We start from the raw sequence: 18286 nt of genomic DNA, 5'->3' as shown, positions 1-18286 counted from the left end.
CCAGGGAGTGAGAAAGAAGGGGAGGGCTATCCCAAACATGAATGTAATTATATTTACATACTGTATGCATTCATAGTGGATGATAACATGAAACCATATAGAAAAAGCCATGTTCTCTCAAAACACAAACTCCTTTTTTGAGAGCATAATGAAAAAGAATGGATACCTTCTCTGTTACATTAGATGGATGTTCCCTTGCTACAGAGAGGGTGTGCAGCATTAATATTCAACACAGTGATAATGTGTTATAAGAAAAGGTCTGGAAACACACTCTTCACCACTGTCTCTTCAGTAACTAAGTGGCCTCTTATCTGAGTGACGCACACACACATACACCCACACACACAGGATAATCCAATGAATTCTCCCTCAGCAGCTTTTACATGCTGATGTATGGCAATGAAAAACAAACGGCCTGCTTGCACTCTGTGTGACAGACCTAAATCAAATCCGGCCCCTATCACAACAGCTCCATCTATTCAGAGGAGCTACTGGGAATATGTGCAGATGTCTGCTCAGCAGTGCAGCCTGAGACCCCAGGAGACTTGCCTTTACCTTGATGGTAGAGAGAGAGAGAGAGAGAGAGAGACTGAACACTGCAACATAGCAATTCACACTTTGCTGGGTCTGTATCAATATTAGTAGGTGTGAAGAGGACAGAGGCCATGCTGGTCAGATTATTTAAACTGGACTCTATTGTCTCCAACAGACACCTGCCAGAAATAAAATGTTACATGACAATCAAAAGCCATTCCTATAATGTAATTTGGGATGATCCTGACTCCAGAAATGTCGTTCTCATTCGAAAAAATGATTTTATAGTTAAAAGGAGCACCATCGTAACAGTATAATTTATGTCCTCCTTTCCAAAATGCTCTCTTAAAACATATAGGCCAATAAAAAAAGTATTGGAGAATGCGGGCATCGATCCCGCTACCTCTCGCATGCTAAGCGAGCGCTCTACCATTTGAGCTAATTCCCCAGTGCGCTTAAATAGCTCCGGTTAAATATATATAGCATTCAGTGTTTGGTAGCCTATGCGTATGGCTGTAAATTATAGGCTATAATAACTACGTGCACACAAATCCACACTCTGAAATGAGTGTGTCTTGTGTTTAGTGTATGGTTGAATATGCTATTAACATTAGACTACATTTAGCATAGCTACATTACAACATGCACAATGTTTTCTGTCGTGGACAGCAAGCATTGATAACGTTATTAGTTTAATGAGGTTTAACGTTACTGCTTCTACTGAAACATTTTAGCCTTCCTACTGGCACAACGTATCATCATGCACAAACAGCAAATGCAACAATATAGCAGTTCAGTTGTTCCCTGTTACTTTCGCTGATTTACACATTCTGGTGCGCTCTTATAGTGATTCACATTGTGCTGAAAATGTGTGAACTGCGGAACAGCCCCTCTAGCCCAGTCCTGCACAGAGTAAGCAGTTCCCTTGCACTGCCAAAATCAAACAGCAATACGACAGGACACGGCAGGCTAACTGCAGGATAGAGGGCTATGAGTCAAGTACTGCACCATATCAATAACAGCCCAACTGGAACAAACGACATTCGGTCTATCTAACTTCAGACAGACAGTATTCTTGAAGATATAATGGTAAGTCCTCTAATGTGGCGGGATGGGTTGGCTCTGTGTCTGGGCATCATGCAGTCTTTTTTCTTACTGCATGGGGGATTTCTGTAGCACAACCTTAAAGATGTGCTACATTAGCCTAGTGCAGTACATTGCAGATTATGAGAGGATCAAGGATTGTGGTTATTTGTTTACAATGTGGTCAGCAGCAAATGTCCATGTTCCTATTATAGGCAATTAAAATGTATAATATTGCAGGGGTGTCTGTAAAGGAACTTGCTGCAATAACAACCCTTTATTACATGAATGCTATTAGTGTTAACTTGTAAATATATATATATATATATATATATATATATATATATATATATATATATATATATATATATATATATAAACATATGGGGGCGGGGCTCTGACGTTCCCTCTGGACAAAACCTTATTTTTATTTTCCACGTCATTTGAACCCGTCAAGTGCAACTGTAGTTTACACCTGTATGGAGACAACCCACTAAGCACAGATGTCAGTTTAACATTTAGTTTTGATTTACGTTTGGTTGCGTTGTTAACTAACGCGATTGAATTCAACCAATATGTCACCCTGTAATTGGATTTAGGTTAAAAATTGATTGAAAAAAAATATTCTTATATGACTTTAATGAAATCCAATCCGTTTTCCATGTTGATTCAAAATATATTTTTTAATATTTTGAATCAACATGGAAAACGGATTGGATTTCATTAAAGTCATATAAGATTTTTTTTTTTCAATCAATTTTTAACCTAAATCCAATTACAGGGTGACATATTGGTTGAATTCACTCGCGTTAGTTAACAACGCAACCAAACGTAAATCAAAACTAAATGTTAAACTGACATCTGTGCTTAGTGGGTTGTCTCCATACAGGTGTAAACTACAGTTGCACTTGAATCCAACATACACCCCTCCTGTGTGATACCATTTCTGAAGAACTTTATTGAGCAGCTACAGCGCCTCACCCTTTCCCATGGAATTCTAACATAGGCTGATGCCAAGGGAGCAAACTTTCCCTCGTTGCTATCACATGACAAACTGCACTCTCCTGCCACTGCATGATGTAGCAGCTGATGTCATAGTAATGACATTTACAATACACTCTTATCCAGAGTGACCTGCAGTAGTGAGTGTATACATTTTGTACTGGTCCCCCATGGGAATCAATCCCACAATCCTGGTGTTACAAGCACAATGCACGACCAACTGAGCCACACACAACTGAGCCACACATCGTTAAACAACATGCAACATGCAGAGTGGTGTAAGTGTAGTAAGCTGTGGTGCGCGCTAGTGGCGTTTCAGTCGGTGACGTCACTTGCTCTGAGACCTTGAAGTAGTGGTTCCCCTTGCTCTGCAGGGGCCGCAGCTTTTGTGGAGCGATGGGTAACGATGCTTCGAGTGTGACTGTTGAAGTGTGCAGAGCGTCCCTGGTTCGCGCCCAGGTCAGGAGACTGATAAACAGCTTCTATATCCAGGTCATCAGACTGCTAAACAGTCATCACTAGCAGACATCTGCCCTGAACCTTAGACACTGTCACTAGCCGGCTACCACCCGGTACTCTACCCTGCACCTTCTTCTGGCTAGGGTCCTTTTTTCTCAATATCCGCCTGACTGACGTGCCCAGTCAACTGCCTGTTACGTAGGCCCAGAAGCTAGGATATGCATACAATTGGTACCATTGGATAGAAAACACGTTGAAGTTTGTAGAAATGTTAAAATAATGTATGAGACTATAAGACAATTGATATGGTAGGAGATAATCCAAAGAAAAAACAAACAGAATAGTTTTTTTGAGAGCCTATGCTCTTACAATGGAAAGCACAGGGGCATATGCAATTCCAGCTCCCAGATTGCAATTCCTATGGCTTCCACTAGATGTCAACAGCATTTGTTCAAGGTTTCAGGCTTGTTACTTGAATAATGAAGAAGAAATATGAGTTTTAGTATGATGACACCAGTTTGGAAATCCATGTTTGAGTGTACGACTCTGCTAAATTTGCTTTCCTATTGAACATACTTTTTTCCTTAAGAAATATTATAGTTTAATTACATTTTAGGGTACCTGAGGAATAAATAGAAATGTATTTTGACTTGTTGAAACAAAGTTTAGGTGTAGTTTTTAGGATTACTCAAATCGTTGGTGCAAACTAAATGTACTTTTTGGGATATAAAGAACGATTGTACCTAACAAAACGACACTAAATGTTGTAACTGGGAGCCTTTGGATTGCGAATCAGAGGAAGATTTTCAAAAAGTTAGTTAATATTTAATCGCTATTTGTGAATTTCTGAAACGTGCTGTTTGAAAAATATTTTGATGTGAGGCGCCTTCCTCATACAATCACATGACATTCGCTGTGAAGCCTATTGTAAATCGGACAATGCAGTTAGATTAACAAGAATGTAAGCTTTTAACCGATATAAGACACTTGTATGTACCTAATTGTTTAATTAGTATCCATAATGTATGATTATTTATTTGAATTGCGGCCCTCCAATTTTACCGGATGTTGTCGACAGGGGTCCCGCTGGCCTAACCCTAAGACTAGAGACTAGAGACAAATATTGTACTTGGTGGAGAAATGTCTTCTTGTCTGATAAAATTAATTGAGTGTATATAAACTTCTGACCCACTGGGAATGTGATGAAAGAAATCAAAACTGAAATAAATCATTCTCTTTACTATTATACTGACATTTCACATTCTTAAAATAAAGTGGTGACTGAGCTAACTGAGCTAAAATACGGAATTGTACCAAGGATTAATTGTCAGGAATTTTGAAAAACTGAGTTTAAATGTATTTGGCTAAGGTTTATGTAAACTTCCGACTTCAACTGTATTCTAGTCATGACTCATCCTATATAACTACTGCTGTACACACCTTTTCTATTCACATACTGTCTATACACACTATTCATATACACATATATTTACACTGAACAAAAATATAAAAGCAACATGTTTCATGAGCTGAAATAAACGATCTCAGAAATGTTCCATATGCACAAAAATATTATTTCTGTAAAATGTTGTGCACATTCTGCTTTGCCAAATACTTTTTTATTTGACCTTTATTTAACTAGGCAAGTCAGTTAAGAACAAATTCTTATTTTCAATTATGGCCTAGGAACAGTAGAATGACAGATTTTTACCTTGTCAGCTCAGGGATTCGATCTTGCAACCTTTCGGTTACTTGTCCAACACTAAACGCTAGGCTACCTAGTGGACAAGTGTGGCATATCAAGAAGCTGATTAAACAGCATGATCATTACACAGGTGCACCTTGTACTGGGGACAATAAAGGCCACTCTAAAAGGGGCAGTTTTGTCACACAACACAACTCTACAGATGTCTCAAGTTTTGAGGGAGCGTGCAATTGACATGCTGACTGCAGGATTGTCCATCTGAGCTGTTGCCAGAGAATTTAATGTTAAAGAATGTACATCAGCAATAAGTCCAACTGGCGGTTTGCTGATGTCAATGATGTGAACAGAGTGTCCCGTGGTGGTGGGTCTATTCAATGGGCAGGCATAAGATACGGACAATGAACACAATTGCATTTTATTGATGGAAATTTGAATGCACAGAGACACCGTGATGAGATCCTTATGCCCATTGTTGTGTCATTCATCTGCCGCCATCACCTCATGTTTCAGCATGATAATGCATGGCTCCATGTTGCATGGATCTGTACACAATTCCTGGAAGCTGAAAATGTCCCAGTTCTTCCATGGCCTGCATACTCACCAGACATGTCACCACAAATTGAGCATGTTTGGGATGCACTGGATTGACGTGTACGACAACATGTTCCAGTTCCCACCAATATTCAGCAACTTCGCACAGCCATTGAAGAGGACTGGGCCAACATTCCACAATCAACAGCCTGATCAACTCTATGCAAAGGAGATGTGTCATGCTGCATGAGGCAAATTGTGGCCACACCAAATACCGACTGGTTTTCTGATCCACGCCCCTACTTTTAAAAAAAGTATCTGTGACCAAAAGATGTATATCTGCATTACCAGTCATGTGAAATCCATAGATTAGGGCCTAATGCATTTACTTCAATTGACTGATTATGAACTGTAACTCAGTAGAATCTTGTTCCATTTATATTTTTGTTCAGGGTAGAAATAGATCATGCCTCTCCCTAAACAGTAGGATGCCGATTGTACGGTCAATTTCCCTACCAGTTCTTGACTATGGTGATACCGTTTATTCGAATGCAGCAACCACTGCTCTTAAATATTTGAATGCTGTCATCCATAGCTGTAAATATTTTAGACTCAGTCATGTTTTTTTTATTGTGTATTTAAATACTGTATTCTAATATTTCTACTAATGTACATTGCATTTATCTTACATACACTTTTTATACAGCGATTATTAATATACTGACATAATGACATAATTCACTCTAATATACTGCTGTACATATCATTTATAGTATACAGTGCCTTTGGAAAGTATTCAGACCCCTTGACTTTTTCCACATTTTGTTACGTTACAGCCGTATTCAAAATTGTAATAAATAGTTTCCTGTATATAGATGTGACAAAATAAAACAACAGTTAAAAGACAGGCTATATACAGTAGCAAGGCTATAAAAGTAGCGAGGCTACATACAGACACCGGTTAGTCAGGCTGATTGAGGTAGTATGTAGATATGGTTAAAGTGACTATGCATATATGATGAACAGAGAGTAGCAGTAGCGTAAAAGAGGGGTTGGCGGGTGGTGGTTGGCGGGACACAATGCAGATAGCCCGGTTAGCCAATGTGCGGGAGCACTGCTTGGTCGGGCCAATTGAGGTACTATGTACATGAATGTATAGTTAAAGTGACTATGCATAAATGATAAACAGAGAGTAGCATCAATGTAAAAGAGCGGTTGGGGGGTTGGAGGGGGCACAAAATGCAAATAGTCTGGGTAGCCATTTGATTATCTGTTCAGGAGTCTTATGGCTTGGGGGTGAAAACTGTTGAGAAGCCCTTTTGTCCTAGACTTGGCACTCCGGTACCACTTGCCATGCATTAGTAGAGAGAACAGTCTATGACTGGGGTGACTGGGGTCTTTGACAATTTTTAGGCCCTTCCTCTGATACCGCCTGGAGGCCATTGTGTTCTTGGGGATCTCCAATGCAGCAGCACATTTGTTAGTACCCTTCTCCAGATCTCAGCCTGGACACAATCCTGTCTTGGACCTCTACAGACAATTCCTTCGACCTCATGGCTTGGTTTTTTAGCTCTGGCATGTACTGTCAACTGTGGGACCTTATATAGACATGTGTGTGCCTTTCCAAATCATGTCCAATCAATTGAATTTACCACAGTTGGTGAAACATCTCAAGGATAATCTATGGAAACAGGATGCACCTGAGATCAATTTCGAGTCTCACAGCAAAGGGTCTGTTTTCACTTTGTCATTATGGGGTATTGTGTGTAAATTGCTCAGGAATTTGTTGAATCCATTTTAGAATAAGGTTGTAACGTAACAAAACGTGGAAAAAGTCAAGGGGTCTGAATAGTTTCCGAAGGCACCGTATCTTGTGTAAATTCATCCGATGTATGTATAGATTTCATTTGGATTACTGTTACACTGCTATTTGGGTTGATAATTAGTTTCGTTCCGACATTTCTTCATTGACATTATACTCCATTGTTAGCATTTCACTGCACCTGCTCTAACATTGGTAAACTGTCATTTGATTTCTTTATAGGCTAGCCATATTAGAGCATAGTAATGGCTAGCAGCACCATTGGATACTCAATAACTGGACCTTCACTGATTGGTCCTTCTCTGCCTCCCTTGCAGCTCTGCTCACAGCCCCTGTCCTTGGGGACAGTGACCTGCTTGGTCCTAATCTTTGGCCTCTATGCGACCTCCCTCTCTACCGATGCCGAGAAGGGAAGGAGGAAAGTTGTTCATGTACTCGGTAAGATCTCTCCTTCTCTCTATCCTCATCTCACACATGTTGCATCATTGTAATGAGAATGTTTGTTTTGTTTTACATTCTAAGGGGAGAATAAAAGAGCAGCTGTCTGGGTTTCAAAATAAGTGAGTCGCCAAACTTTATCTCTCCTCCAGGATTATTGGCAGTCAACTGTAGAAACTTGAGTTTCTGTTGCATGTAGAATGAGGTAGGAGTCATATTATCAGTCAAATGTTGCTAAATTCCATCCACTTCATAGTCAAGCAGATGTTGTTGATTTGGACTCTTAGAACAGTCTCTATCAACGCTGCGAAGAAGCTGTGTTCAGCCTGATTGGAAACTTGCTGATGCTGTACTGGCAACCAGCTACAATATCACCTTTTTATCATCACCTGTCCTTAATTATAATGTTATTATTATGTTCTAAACAGTATGCCTCCACCTGGATACATCTCTATTCATGCCTGATATCCCAACCTAGATTTATGTTTGAATGTATTCTGTAAACAGGTCTCAAAGCTCAGCGGTCGGTTACAAAAATTTCAGAGTGCAGAGTTCCCAGCTCACAGTCATTATAACCAGCTGTCATGGCTAATTGTAGGCTTTGTGATCTGTTCACAATAAGCAGACTCTTAGAATGAGAATCAGTCAGCTGTGTTGCTCAGAAACCCTCAGAGAAGAGCACTGTCACAAAGCCTAGGAGACGGCCTGGCTGCCAATGACGCAAACCAGAGCTGCTTGTACATTCCATTTCAAATAAAGTTGTCTCCTACCCACTGCTCTCATTCACCACCCCTCACAAATCTGAGACAACTGGGTAGGTGTAAGTTATAGCTTCCCATACTCGTCATATTGATTTCCAGTCCTATTAGATTTGCGAAGTGGAGTGAACACGGGTGTAGATGTGAGGAGTCAAACACTTTCTGGAATGAAACACAGCTTAGGCCTTGGGGATTCAGCTGGCCTCAAAAGAACTATGAAGTAATAGGCAGTGCCAGTGACACAGAACACGGCATGCTGGGACCTGGTGCTGATGATGAAACACACGTCTCTCAGGTGACACATGTCTCCTCAGCCCATTGGCCCCCACTGGGGAAACAACAAGCTATCTAATTATATACACTTTCACCATCATGACCTTCTAACTAAAGTTTGGTTGGTTCCCATAACTTTAACAGTAATAATCTCCCTATATACTGTAGATCATCACACTATGAGGAAATCCTCCTTTTACAAGTAAAGTACTGATGCAACAGATCATTGATAAACATACTGTAAGTCCCCCACAACCTTGCTTGTCCTGACCATTCCTGTTCCTCTACTCCCTCTCTGCATCCAGAGGATGACACCGGGGCAGTGATCGTTCAGACCGCCCCCGGTAAAGTGATCACCCACCGGGGAGGCTCCATCACCCTGCCCTGCCGCTACCACCACGAACCCGAGAGCTCCGACCCCAACCGCATCCGCATCAAGTGGACCAAGGTGACGGACGCGCTGGTGTTTGAGGATGTGTTCGTTGCACTGGGCCTCCAGCAGAGGTTGTTCGGGTCGTATCGGGGTCGTGTGTCCCTGGAGAAAAACGGACCGGGGGACGCCTCGGTCATCATCCACAACGTCACCTTGGAGGACTACGGACGCTACGAGTGTGAGGTTACCAACGACATGGAGGACGATACGGGATTCGTCAACCTCGATCTTGAAGGTCAGAGGTTAAGGTTGAAGGGTTAGACGGGTTCAGATCCATGTATTTAGAGAGTTGGGCCAACTTTTAGAATGTTAAATATTGGTCTAATTCTAGACATACAGTTACATAGCATTATTTACCAGGTTTCCGAACACCCCAGCCATGAGCTGCTCACTTCCTTACCAACAGGCTCAGAGACAGTTTCTATCTACACTGGACTGACCACCTGCTCTGATTCTCCACACCTTAGCACACACACACACATACTCATTCTAAACATTATATATTCCCATGTAATGTTAATCCTTAAGAGTCTATTGATTAGGGGTCGACCGATTATGATTTTTGAACCCCGATACCGATACTGATTATTGGAGGACCAAAAAAAAGCAGATACCGATTAATTATATATATATAATTATATAATTAATTATACAAATATATATATATTTGTAGTAATGACAATTACAACAATACTGAATTAACACTTTTATTTTAACTACATATAATACATCAATAAAATCAATTTAGTCTCAAATAAATAATGAAACACGTTCAATTTGGTTTAAATAATGCAAAAACAAAGTGTTGGAAAAGAAAGTAAAAGTGCAATATTTGTCATGTAAAAAAGCTAACGTTTAAGTTCCTTGCTCAGAACCTGAGAACATATGAAAGCTGGTGGTTTCTTTTAACATGAGTTTTCAATATTCCCAGGTAAGAAGTTTTAGGTTGTAGTTATTATAGGAATTATAGGACTATTTATCTCCATACCATTTGTATTTCATATACCTTTGACTATTGGATGTTCTTATAGGCAGTGTACTATTGCCAGCCTAATCTCGGGAGTTGATAGGTTTGAAGTCATAAACAGCTCAATGCTTGAAGCACAGCGAAGAGCTGCTGGAAAATGCAGGAAAGTGCTGTTTGAATGAACGCTTACGAGCCTGCTGCTGCCTACCACCGCCCAGTCAGACTGCTCTATCAAATATCAAATCATAGACTTAATTATAATATAATAACACACAGAAAGACGAGCCTTAGGTCATTAATATGGTCAAATCTGGAAGCTATAAATTAACATTTATTCTTTCAGTGAAATATGGAACCGCTACTTATTTTATCGAACAGGTGGCATCCCTAAGAGTAAATATTGCTGTTACATTGCACAACCTTCAATGTTATGTCATAATTATGTACAATTCTGTCAAATTATTTACTGTCTTTGTTATGAAGAAATTATCTTCACACAGTTCGCAACGAGCCAGGTGGCCCAAACTGCTGCATATACCCTGACTCTGTTGCACAGAACGCAAGAGAAGTGACAATTTCCCTAGTTAAAAGAAATTCATGTTAGCAAGCAATATTAACTAAATATGCAGGTTTAAAAATATATAATTGTGTATTGATTTTAAGAAAGGCATTGATGTTTATGGTTAGGTACACATTGGTGCAACGACAGTGCTTTTTTCACGAATGCGCTTGTTAAATCATCACCTGATTGGCAAAGTAGGCTGTGATTCAATGATAAACTAGCAAGCACCGCATCGATTATATGCAACGCAGGACAAGCTAGATAAACTAGTAATATCATCAACCATGTGTAGTTAACTAGTGATTATGTTAGGATTGATTGTTTTTTACAAGATAAGTTTTATGCTAGCTAGCAACTTACATTGGTTCCTTGCTGCACTCGCATAACAGGTAGTCAGCCTGCCACGCAGTCTCCTCGTGGAGTGCAATGTAATCGGCCATAATCGGTATCCAAAAATGCAGATTACCGATTTTTATGAAAACTTGAAATCGGCCCTAATTAATCAGCCATTCCGATAAATCGGTCGACCTCTACTATTGATGCACCCATCCGTCAATCTAAGTAATATAATCAAAATCAAAATCCATCAGTTTAAGCTAGAGACATGCGTCTCAATCCACCGAATCCACCTACACTACCGTTCAAAAGTTTGGGGTCACTTAGAAATGTCCTTGTTTTCCATGAAAACATACACGAAAAGAGAAGCAAAATGAATAGAATATATAGTCAAGACGTTGGCAAGGTTATAAATAATGATTTCTAATTGAAATAATAATTGTGTCCTTCAAACTTTGCTTTCGTCAAAGAATCCTCCATTTGCAGCAATTACAGCCTTGCAGACCTTTGGCATTCTAGTTGAGGTAATCTGTTGTTGAGCTAATCTGAAGAGATTTCACCCCATGCAAGTTGGATTGGCTTGATGGGCACTACGTACCATACGGTCAAGCTGCTCTCACAACAGCTCAATAGAGTTGAGATCCGGTGACTGTGCTGGCCACTCCATTATAGACAGAATACCAGCTGACTGCTTTTTCCCTAAATAGTTATTGCATAGTTTGGAGCTGTGCTTTGGGTCATTGTCCTGTTGTAGGAGGAAATTGGCTGCAATTAAACGCAGTCCACAGGGTATGACATGGCGTTGCAAAATGGAGTGAGAGCTGTTACGTCCGTTGTTAGAAGGAGACCAAGGTGCAACGTCATAGGCTTAGGCGATAGACAGCTGCCTCTGATTGGGAACCATATCCGGCCAACAAAGAAATAGACAAACTAGAATGCTCACCCAAATCACAGGGCGTGACAATAGCCTTCCTTCTTCGAGATCCCTTTTACCCTGTATAAATCTCCCACTTTACCACCACAAAGCACCCCCAGACCATCACATTGCCTCCACCGTGCTTGACAGATGGTGTGGAGTCTCACACATTTTCTTCTTTGTGATCCGAACACCTCAAACTTAGATTTGTCTGTCCATAACACCTTTTCCAAATCTTCCTCTGTCCAGTGTCTGTGTTCTTTTGCCCATCTTAATCTTTTATTTTTATTGGGCAGTCTGAAATATGGCTTTTTCTTTGCAACTCTGCCTAGAAGGCCAGCATCACGGAGTCGCCTCTTCACTGTTGACGTTGAGACTGGTGTTTTGTGGGTACTATTTAATGAAGCTGCCAGTTGAGGACTTGTGAGTCATCTGTTTCCCAAACTAGACACTCTAATGTACTTGTCCTCTTGCTCAGTTGTGCACCAGGGCCTCCCACCCCTCTATTCTGGTTCGAGCCAGTTTGCGCAGTTCTGTGAAGGGAGTAGTAAAAAGTGTTACACGAGATCTTCAGTTTTTTTTTAGCAATTTCTCGCATGGAATAACTAATTTCTCAGAAGAAGAATAGACTGACGAGTTTCATAAGAAAGTTCTTTGTTTCTGGCCATTTTGAGGCTGTAATCGAACCCACAAATGCTGATGCTGCAGATACTCAACTGGTCTAAAGATGGCCAGATTTATTGCTTCTTGACAACTGAAAAACAGTTTTCAGCTATGCTAACATAATTGCAAGAGGGTTTTCTAATGATCAATTAGCCTTTGAAAATGATATATTTGGATTAGCTAACACAAAGTGCCATTGAAACACAGGAGCGATGGTTGCTGATAATGGGCCTCTGTACGCCTACGTAGATATTCTATAAAATCTGCCTTTTCTTTCTGTCGTTTTCTTTCAAAAACAAGGACATTTCTAAGTGACCCCAAACATTTGAACGGTAGTGTATGTCGGCTTTCTTCATCTACGGTGGAAGGTGGCCGAGCTACACCTGTGTTTTTCAGACCACGAGACATCTCGAAATTGGGTTCTCTCACAAAAAGTCTGTAGCATCCAAATCGTTTGGCCTACAAACTAATATGACCACTCTGTGGCAGTCATACTCTCGTTTGAAGGTCACGGTACTCGTGTGAAGGTAAGCCAAACAAATGAATGAAAGTATGTAGGCAGTTTTGTGCCAGGCAAAAATAAGGGGTTAAATATGTGTCAAAATAAACTAAAATATATCTCCTAGATATAGGACAGACACTTCAAAACCTAATATTCCCTATGCCTTTTTTTGCATTTATGAATGTGTTATTCAATGTGTTTCTATGGGCTATAGTAGTAAAGGGGAAATTCAATATTCTATCAAATAATATATATTTTTATACCTAAAGGGGTCCAGAAATTCAAAATAAAATAAATAAATAATCCATCTTTAATAAAATCCAAATGTTAGCTTGTACTACCAGTTCAGTACCTGTCTCTCTCTTTCCTCCAGGTGTGGTGTTCCCCTACTATCCCCGGGTGGGGCGCTACAAGCTCAACTACCACCAGGCTGAGGACGTGTGTAAGGAGCAGGATGCCATCCTGGCCTCCCATGCCCAGCTCCACAAGGCCTGGCTGGAAGGACTGGACTGGTGCAACGCTGGCTGGCTGGAGGACGGCTCCGTCCAGTACCCCATCTCCCACCCCCCGGGACCAGTGTGGCCGCAAGGACACCGCCGCAGGGGTACGCAACTACGGCTACAGACACAAAGAGGATGAGCGCTATGATGCCTTCTGTTTCACCTCCAACCTCAATGGTGAGTGTGGGGATGTGTGGGCTTTCTTTCCTTGAACAGATGAGATATGTGAACATTGATAGGTGACGTGTAGATTCCCCAGATATCTTTCTACCATATTGCCTTTGCTCTGACTATACAGTGTTTTCAGGTCTGTGTGGATGAAGCATGTAAATCTTGGTGGCAAAAAAAAAACAAAGTGGGATGCAGCACAGCCACTACACAACATAAAACTAAACAATACATAAAGCTAACCCAACATCTTACCACTGCTACACCTGGCTATCAGCGGAGCCTTGTCTGGCAACGAAACAGTTCTTTCAGCCTTATTTACTGCCTTGAAAAATAACATAGCTGGCTGACTTGCTTAAACAAATGTGGTTTCTAATGATAATTGAGATGTACAAATTATGGCATAAGGGGACGACAAGCAGATAAGAGGCAATTCGTAATTTTGATGAAAACATTAATGAGCGAGCCCTGTACCCCTGTGCTCACTTGAACAGGAAGGTGGCACGGCGGTCCTTCGTGGGCAAAATGTGTCATCAAAGTCTGGCATTCTCTGGATTTATGGTGCTTTCAAGACAACTGGGAACTCGGGAAAAAAACAGGTCGAATCATGATCTTGTTGATCGTAGCTCTAGAAAGAGACCCAAGTTTTTTTTAAATATTGTTTGCAAACTAATATGTGACACGTATTAATTCCCCCCAATTTTTGGGAATTATTATATATATTTTTTAAATTAGCTAAAAATATGGGTCTCTGCCCCACCTCCCCTGAATGATGGGTCGCCACTGGTAAGGAGACTAGGCGAGGTGCATTGCGATATAGCCAGAGAGTCCTCAGGGGGAAGAGGGGCATGTCTCTGATTTCTACACTGTGATCCCCTAAGCCCGAGGACATCAGATTTGGGTCAGTCCCTGTTTTGATTCTGCCCTCTTAAAAGCGCCACAGCGTCTAATGATAGTCTTTCTTGAACATTAAAGCAAAATAGTTCAGCTCTTGGCAAAAAGGACTATCTGAGCTAGAGAAGAGAACAACACACTAGCCATAGTTGAACTTTAACCTGGTACTTCATAGTGGAGACCTAACAGTCTCTTCATTGCCTCCCCAGTGATTTAATTACAGTCAACAGACATTCTGGCCTGAAATGTGGGCTATCTTCAGGAGCGATGGTGGGTGATACTGTTGCACTGACCAGCTGGAAGATATTTACCCAGTATCCCTTGGGGAATTATAATACAATATTACTCCCTAACAGGCAGCAGCCACATAAATAAACGGAAACAAGGCTGCTATCAGCCGTTCTGTGGTAGAAAATGACCCTATGTTTTCTAGGTTACCCTGTTCATTCCTTTCTGTAAAAACTTAACTCGGCTTCATTTCAGAGTTAACACAGAGTTAACACTTTCTACAATAACTGTAAATGCTTCTGGCGAGAAGTCTTCCCAGATGAAATGAGAATGTAAGTATTTTACAGTAATTTGAGCACTGTCCACCGCCGCTGCATGCTGCTCGATTTTGAGCGGCTGCCCAGACGGATGTTTGGTTTTTGAGATTCGGAACCCGTTCTGCAGGCAAGGGATCAAACTGTTCTGGTCTGGTCTATGAGAACTCATAATCTCTCCCCTAAGGGTATCTGCTGCTGTTATCTCATGTGGTTCTCTCTCTATCTCCTTCTCTCTTTCTTTCCCTCACACCCCTGAAAATGTATCTTTTTCACCCCCTCCCTCCCTCCCTCCCTCCCTCACACACACACACACACACACACACACACACACACACACACACACACACACACACACACACACACACACACACACACACACACACACACACACACACACACACACACACACACACACACACACACACACACACACACACACACACACACACACACACACACACACACACACACACACACACAAACTCCTCTACCCCCTCTCTCCTCCAGGTAAGGTGTATTTCCTGAAGCGCTTTAAGAAGGTGAATTATTCTGAAGCAGTGAAGGCGTGCGTTCGTGATGGCTCCGTGGTGGCCAAGACGGGCCAGCTCTACGCTGCCTGGAAGATCCAGCTGCTGGACCGCTGTGAAGCTGGCTGGCTGGAGGATGCAAGCATCCGTTACCCCATTGTCAACCCACGTACCCGCTGCGGCGGGCCCCAACCGGGGGTCCGCCACCTGGGCTTCCCTGACTTGAAGTTCCGCCTCTACGGGGTCTACTGCTTCCGCAAGAATGAAGAGAGTGTTAATGGTGATGTGGTGAAGTCGACCCAGGGCCCAAGGAAGAGCAGCAAGGACATCCCCATGAACACCACCTCCACCAGATCCATCTAGAGAGAGAGAGACTGAGAGGAGGGTTAAGATCACTGCCCGTACAACATAGCTCCATCCATTGCTTTAGCTTAACAACATGGATAAACATCACTGACAACACATGCTAATTTGCAGGATTCATCAGCGAGGGAAAGCAACTGCTTTGTTCAATAAGGGGCGGTATCTTTATCTCTGGGATTTCTCCTGTCTGGTGTTAAACGAGGTGCCAGTTTGTTGAGAGCGTTCCGTGCGCCTTTCACTGTCTCAGAGAGGCTTAGCTAGTAACTGCAGCTGATCATCATTTCTCAGGCACATCAAGATTGGAAAGCCTTTCATTAAATAACTCCATAGTTGACTATGTGTCTATTGGAGGCATGGAGAGAAGCCACAAGCATGATGGGGTCTCAGACTCCATAGTGTGTTCTGGTCTCAATGTGGCTTAATTTCCAGAGAAAAAGGCCCTTTGCGAGAGGCACTCGACTTCAAGCAGTGCCAGCCGGAGAGAGTCATATTAATTAGTGTGCAGTACAGACAGAGACAGAAAGACAGAGATAATTTACTATGTCTGTCTGAGTGTAATGAATGTAGCACATTAAGAGATCCTCTCTCTCAGAGGCCTGATTAGCAGAGACTTGTGATGAGCTTTAAAGCAGACTACTAATGCCTGATCAATCAAATCAAATCAAATGTATTTATATAGCCCTTCGTACATCAGCTGATATCTCAAAGTGCTGTACAGAAACCCAGCCTAAAACCCCAAACAGCAAGCAATGCAGGTGTTGAAGCACATTGGCTAGGAAAAACTCCCTAGAAAGAGCAAAACCTAGGAAGAAACCTAGAGAGGAACCAGGCTATGAGGGGTGGCCAGTCCATCTGTGAATGTTGCCAGTTGCCAGCATGATGCCCAAGCTTTGCCTGTCATGGCAGGGCACTGCTCAGAGGTGCCCTTTGAGTTTACTGCGCCCCCAGTCGCCTGCCTCTGGGCACAAACTGGTTTAATCAATTATGTTTCAATGTCATTTCAACAAAAATATGTAATGCGATGACGTTGAATCAACGTGAAAACTGATTAGATTTGCAAACGTCATCAACGTAAGGGAATTCCGTCTTTTTTTCACCCAATTTTGAACTTAAATCCAATGACGTGTGATTTTGTGTTTATTTCACGTTAGTTGACAACTCAACCAAATGTAAATCAAAACTAGACATTGAAATGGAGTCTGTGGCGAGTGAGCAGTTGCCATGTTTGAGTAGAGCCAATTACTAAACATTATTTACCTCAGTAACTAACAAAGTACTGGCATGCCATACCAGAGCTCAATAAACATAGTAGTGAATATTGCACTTAGATATATTTATGACGAAATGGTTAGTCTATAGTAAGCATGTTATACCTGGATGTGATTTTAGTAGCTGGGGCTGAAGCTGAACTAACAGAACTATGTTATAGCTGCTTAATTAAATCATATTTCTATGCAGCCATAATTATCGATTACACTCTTTGTTCAATTGTGAAATAGCGCGATTTTAACTGTATTGGTCATCGGGGCGGCAGGGTAGCCTAGTGGTTAGAGCGTTGGACTAGTAACTGGAAGGTTGCAAGTTCAAACCCCTGAGCTGACAAGGTACAAATCTGTCGTTCTGCCCCTGAACAGGCAGTTAACCCACTGTTCCTAGGCTGTCATTGAAAATTAGAATTTGTTCTTAACTGACTTGCCCAGTTAAATAAAGGTTAAATAAAAATAAATAAATTATCTTGATGCATGAATGTATCGTTAGGGCTATACGCTGACGCTGTGATACAAAAGTAACAAATGAGATCTTGACGTTTTTGTTAAGAAATTCTGATATTCTGTCTTTGCATTTTCATCATCTCTACTGTGATATCCTAATAAACAAAACGAAATGAGTCATCTTGAAGTGTTTGTTTCTGAGTAGCACTCGAGAGCAACACTTTGTGCACTGCCAACACAACAAAAGTGACAATGTAATTTCCATAGCAGCATTCTTAACGAACCCAAATCAAGTTCAAGGCAAACTAATAACATGAAATAATAATTCTGCTAAGTGATACATTTGAATAAAGCAAATTGGAATGATTGAGTGAGCTGTAACTACATCCACGACAGCATAACCATGTTTGTTGAAACATTTGTTGAAGACACATTCAAATGCCATGAAGACATATTGTGAGTGTTTTTAAAAATAACCATTAGAACAGTGTTTATCAGCCATATCAATCTCTGCTATGAATTATAAGTCTACCGGCATAGAAACAAAAGGAATTAACAGAGGAGAAGCCCTGAGTCATATTGACATTTATATT

The 18286-nt window shown here is 41.3% G+C and overlaps 1 protein-coding gene and 1 non-coding gene across 2 annotated transcripts; one reads left to right on the top strand and one right to left on the bottom strand.

Moving 5' to 3' along the window:
* Nucleotides 1-909: 909 nt before the first annotated feature.
* trnaa-agc lies at nt 910-982 on the bottom strand. Its single transcript has one exon. It is a non-coding gene; the product is annotated as a tRNA-Ala (tRNA).
* A 442-nt stretch (nt 983-1424) lies between these two features.
* On the top strand, nt 1425-17869 carry LOC123996793 (hyaluronan and proteoglycan link protein 4-like). Its single transcript, XM_046300495.1, is given in 6 exon segments — nt 1425-1623; nt 7454-7574; nt 8911-9273; nt 13358-13548; nt 13550-13661; nt 15599-17869. Coding segments are annotated over 6 exon segments (1173 nt in total). The 5' UTR covers nt 1425-1620; the 3' UTR covers nt 15982-17869.
* The last annotated feature ends 417 nt before the right edge of the window (nt 17870-18286 follow it).

The sequence above is a fragment of the Oncorhynchus gorbuscha genome, linkage group LG15 (genome assembly GCF_021184085.1).
Source record: "Oncorhynchus gorbuscha isolate QuinsamMale2020 ecotype Even-year linkage group LG15, OgorEven_v1.0, whole genome shotgun sequence".
NCBI classification, from domain to species: Eukaryota; Metazoa; Chordata; class Actinopteri; order Salmoniformes; family Salmonidae; genus Oncorhynchus; species Oncorhynchus gorbuscha.
The sequence above is the reverse complement of the archived record's forward strand: the minus strand, read 5'-3'. Positions and strand labels throughout refer to the sequence as shown.